Source organism: Anopheles coustani, unplaced genomic scaffold (genome assembly GCF_943734705.1).
Source record: "Anopheles coustani unplaced genomic scaffold, idAnoCousDA_361_x.2 scaffold_13_ctg1, whole genome shotgun sequence".
Lineage (NCBI taxonomy): Eukaryota > Metazoa > Arthropoda > Insecta > Diptera > Culicidae > Anopheles > Anopheles coustani.
In genome coordinates this window covers 644,872-649,515 of record NW_026525388.1, presented here as the reverse complement: position 1 = coordinate 649,515, position 4,644 = coordinate 644,872, and the positions used below count along the sequence as shown (strand labels likewise).

Below are 4,644 nucleotides of genomic sequence, written 5' to 3'. Positions count from 1 at the left end.
GAAACGGCTAATAACGTGTTTCGGGATACTTGGAATTACAAACCAAGATGCTAGAAACGGCTTTTAACGTGTTTCGGGATACTTGGAATCACAAACCAAGATGCTAGTAACGGCTTTTAACGTGTTACGGGATACTTGGAATCACAAACCAAGATGCTAGAAACGGCTAATAACGTGTTTCGGGATACTTGGAATCACAAACCAAGATGCTAGAAACGGCTAATAACGTGTTTCGGGATACTTGGAATCGCAAACCAAGATGCCAGAAACGGCTAATAACGTGTTTCGGGATACTTGGAATGACAAACCAAGATGCTAGAAACGACTTTTAACGTGTTTCGGGATACTTGGAATCACAAACCAAGATGCTAGAAACGGCTTATAACGTGTTTCGGGATACTTGGAATCACAAACCAAGATGCTAGAAACGGCTTATAACGTGTTTCGGGATACTTGGAATCACAAACCAAGATGCTAGAAACGGCTAATAACGTGTTTCGGGATACTTGGAATCACAAACCAAGATGCTGGAAACGGCTTTTAACGTGTTTCGGGATACTTGGAATCACAAACCAAGATGCAAGAAACGGCTTTTAACGTGTTACGGGATACTTGGAATCACAAACCAAGATGCTAGAAACGGCTAATAACGTGTTTCGGGATACTTGGAATCACAAACCAAGATGCTAGAAACGGCTAATAACGTGTTTCGGGATACTTGGAATCACAAACCAAGATGCTAGAAACGGCTAATAACGTGTTTCGGGATACTTGGAATCACAAACCAAGATGCTAGAAACGGCTTTTAACGTGTTACGGGATACTTGGAATCACAAACCAAGATGCTAGAAACGGCTAATACCCAGCGGGCATTGTTGCACAACATTCTCTAAAAATTCACTCAAAAAATGAATTTTCCTCAATGCACCCCCGCTGGAGTCCACAATTGTGCACTACAGCGTCGAGTAGCGCAACGTCATGACGTCATCACTCCACTTCGTTTGCCCATTGCACGTACAGTTCTCATACGCCTTCCTTCTCATACACCTTCCTTCTCGTATGCCTTGATCAAAACCAACGATAAAAAAAACCGCAAGAACGTTTCGGTGGGTCATGAACGGTGGGTCATGAAGTTCTTCCTTCTCACACACCTTCTTTCTCATATGCCTTGATCAAACTCAACGCTAAAAAAACCGCAAGAACGGTGGGTCATGAAGTTCTTGCTTTGTTTTCTTATCAACCGAGCAGTATTTTTTTTTTATGAAATCCGCGTGGATGGCTTGTTTTGATGTGTCAACTTTGTTTTGATAAGGATTTATCGCTTTTCTTGAGCAGTATCCAATCTTGAGCAGTGTCGATTGTTTTTTTAAATTGTTTGCTGTTAATCGTTGTGATTTGAAGTGATGGATCGTGAAATAGAAATGGAGTGGGAGGCATTCAAGCAAAGTGGATCAAGTGCTATACCGTGGGCAGATCTAGGCGTTGGTAAGTGAAAGTGAAAATACAAAATATATTACCGAAACATTGGTAATAGAGTACACCACACTCTTGCTGCTGGTTACGTATAAATATACGATCGGAATCTGGATGCAGTTTTAATAATTAGTAATATTGTTTTAGATATAACTCCTGAAGAGGAAGCGATGGAATTAGGTAGAGCTTCGTCAAGCAAAAGAAAGAACGGTGATGAAGTTTCTAGTGGTCCTAGCCATCGACCTCGAATGGACGACACTGAAATAGAATGGGCTGAATGGCAACGAATGAGTGCGTCTGAAATAAAATGGCCTGATCTAGGAGTTGGTAAGTAAAAGAAAAAAATATTAAAATGTATTATAGTGTTTTAAAGCCTCCGGGCAGCTGGGATGGGTTATGTAATATTTCATTCTATACTTCAACTGTTTTAGGTATAACCCGAGATGAAGATGCTTTTTTACAAGCGGCATCTACGAGCGGCATTGTTGAAGCCAACCGCCAGATAAGTGTAGAAAACAGGGTGGAGGTTATTGGTAGTGGAAGCTTAATTTTATCCACGGAGGAACCTGAAACAATTTCGAGCCATGAGGACACATCTATTGACGGATCTGATGATGATGATGATGACATCAGAGTGGATTGCACTAGGTTGGCTAGATATGTAGATAGCTATAGCCGACATGAGGCGTTGAGACGGTGGGCAATCTTGGAACTCGTATCACGTTCGTCTCTAGGAAAACTTCTGGCGATCTTGAGGAAGGATTATAAATTGCAACTTCCTAAAGATGCACGGACACTTACCAAATCATCCTCTCCAGTCGTGGTAAAAGTAAAATCGATCTTGGGAGGACGATTTTGGTATCAGGGGGTAGAGACGGTCCTAAAAAATTATTTTAAAGATGTCATACCCAAAGATGACCTTCTTTCCATACAAGTGTCGATCGATGGGCTTCCCCTTTTTAAAAGTTCAAACACACAACTGTGGCCAATACTTATAAAGGTGGAAGAATTGGTAGATGCTCCGGTAATGCTTGTCGGTGTTTTTGGGGGACAAGCAAAGCCGGAGAACATCGAACAATATCTTCGGCCGCTAGTGTTGGAGGTGAACGATCTCCAGCAAAGAGGCTTGCAGTTCGGTGACAAGCAGGTGCATTTTAAACTTCGCGCCATTGTTGCCGATTCTCCGGCGCGGGCGTATCTAAAAGCTGTCACCAGTTATACTGGTAAGCATGGATGCTTAAAGTGTTCCTGTGTTGGGGAATACATCAAACCGGAGAATAAAGTCATTTTTGACTCCGTGAACTCTGCACCGCGCACGGACGCGGGCTTTCGAGCTAAGGTAGACAAGGACCATCATAAGAGTTGGCGGACACCACTAGAAGATATAAATAATTTCCATTTAATAGAAGACGTCGTTGTTGGCGATCGGCTCCATTTAATTGATTTGGGGGTGACCAGAAAAATTCTTCGAGGGATGCTGGATGGCAAATTTGCAACCCTTGGTCGATGGTCAGACCCCCAGAAGGAAGCTGTGTCTAAGTTTATGGAAAATACACGGCTTCCTTCTGAGGTGCATCGCCCCATGAGGCACCTCAATGAAGTCCGCAATTGGAAGGGAACCGAATATCGGTCCTTCCTGCATTACATTAGTGTTGTGGTCTTGAAAGATTGCATGAACGAACAGGCTTTCAATCATTTCTTGCTCTACTTCTGCGGTGTGACCTGTTTTGCATCCACGGCACATCAGCGACATTGGCCGCTTGCGAAAAAGCTCCTAGAAAAGTTTGTAAAGGAGTTCGGCACGATATATGGTCGTTACCACTTGACAAGTAATGTTCATAATCTCCAGCACGTGTATGGAGAAGTTTTAAAATTTGGACAACTTGAAAATTTTTCGGCTTATTGTTTTGAAAACCACTTGCAGTTTATCAAACGCTGTATTAAATCGGGCACGAAGTGTGTGGAGCAAGTGGCAGCCAGGGTGCAAGCCAGAGATTCTATCCAGACGGCTGCCAGTTATAGTGCTCCAAACTATCCAATGTTGATGGTAAATCGGGTTGGATTACACGTAACAGCCGATTTTACCTTGCTGCCCGAATTTAGAGATCAATGGTTTTTGACCCACCAGGGCAGCGTCATCAAATTTTTGGAGGCAAAGAAAAGTTCTTTGTCTTCGTTCATCTTGATTGGGATCCAGATTGACCATAAGACGGAGCTTTTCGAAGGAAAGTGGGCAGACGGCAATTCGCAAATAGAATTGTCGTCTGCCGATTTGTTTATCTATAAAATAAAGGAAAATGCTCCGTCAAGAAGGGTGGAAGTACCGTGTGAATCCATAAAATGTAAACTATCAGCAATATATTTACCGAAGCGATCTCTCTCAAGACCACCAATAGATCCTCCTGTTACTATTGCTCTTGATACCATAGCCCTTTTCCCGTTGCTTCATACACTCCGTTGAGAAGATAGTTTTATGGATTCCATGGTTGCTTCCACGTCAACAAGAGATCATCGTGGTCGATAATGTTCGTGGAATGACCTTTTTAACCGCTTTTATGGCTACTGATAGAGCATTGCTAGTTGATATTTTGAATCCTTTAGCACTATGCTGCCTCGCGGGGCTCCATGCTGAAACAGATAGATCGCCTGCGCCCTACTCAAGCCTCTTTTCTAGCGAGTCTGTGTTCTCATGGTCTACATAACGAAATGTTTCAGGTTCCTTCGCGTATTCATGTATTTAACATACATTTTTGACTTCGACTATGATGCTGGTGATGATAATTTAAAATGAATTTTCATTCAACATACATTTTTGACTTCGACTATGATGCTCGTCGATTTTAAATTATCATCTTAAAATGAATTTTCATTCAATAATAAAACATGAAGTGTATGCATAAGTTTGAGGATCCTTAAGCGTCTGTGTGGGTTTCTCAATCTTTTGCATGGGTGAGCGGTGGGCCATTATCATCTCCATCATCATAGCAAATGTAATTAAAAAAAACAATTCAACATCATTAACAATTCATGTATTATTCTCATAAATTAAAACTAAAACCCTATCAATAAATCTAAATTAAACAAACTTAGAACTAACCAGAAATAAACAAAGCCCTATCACCAAATAGAAAAGAAAGTAACTAAACTAACTCATGTACTAAAGCTAAAATT

The 4,644-nt window shown here is 41.5% G+C and overlaps 1 protein-coding gene across 1 annotated transcript; it reads left to right on the top strand.

The window, feature by feature from the left end:
• Nucleotides 1-1,421: 1,421 nt before the first annotated feature.
• On the top strand, nt 1,422-4,057 carry LOC131271257 (uncharacterized). The gene is made up of 4 exons (XM_058272668.1): nt 1,422-1,485; nt 1,905-2,286; nt 2,404-2,890; nt 4,043-4,057. Exons 1-4 carry the CDS (start codon nt 1,422-1,424, stop codon nt 4,055-4,057), a joined length of 948 nt encoding a protein of 315 aa, XP_058128651.1.
• Nucleotides 4,058-4,644: the final 587 nt, after the last annotated feature.

Coding starts and splice junctions, on each gene's coding strand:
- LOC131271257 (XM_058272668.1), top strand. CDS start 1,422: ATGGAGTGGGAGGCATTCAAGCAAAGTGGATCAAGTGCTATACCGTGG. Junction 1,486..1,904: donor GTGGGCAGATCTAGGCGTTG/GTAAGTGAAAGT, acceptor CAACTGTTTTAG/GTATAACCCGAGATGAAGAT. Junction 2,287..2,403: donor ACACTTACCAAATCATCCTC/TCCAGTCGTGGT, acceptor CCTTCTTTCCAT/ACAAGTGTCGATCGATGGGC.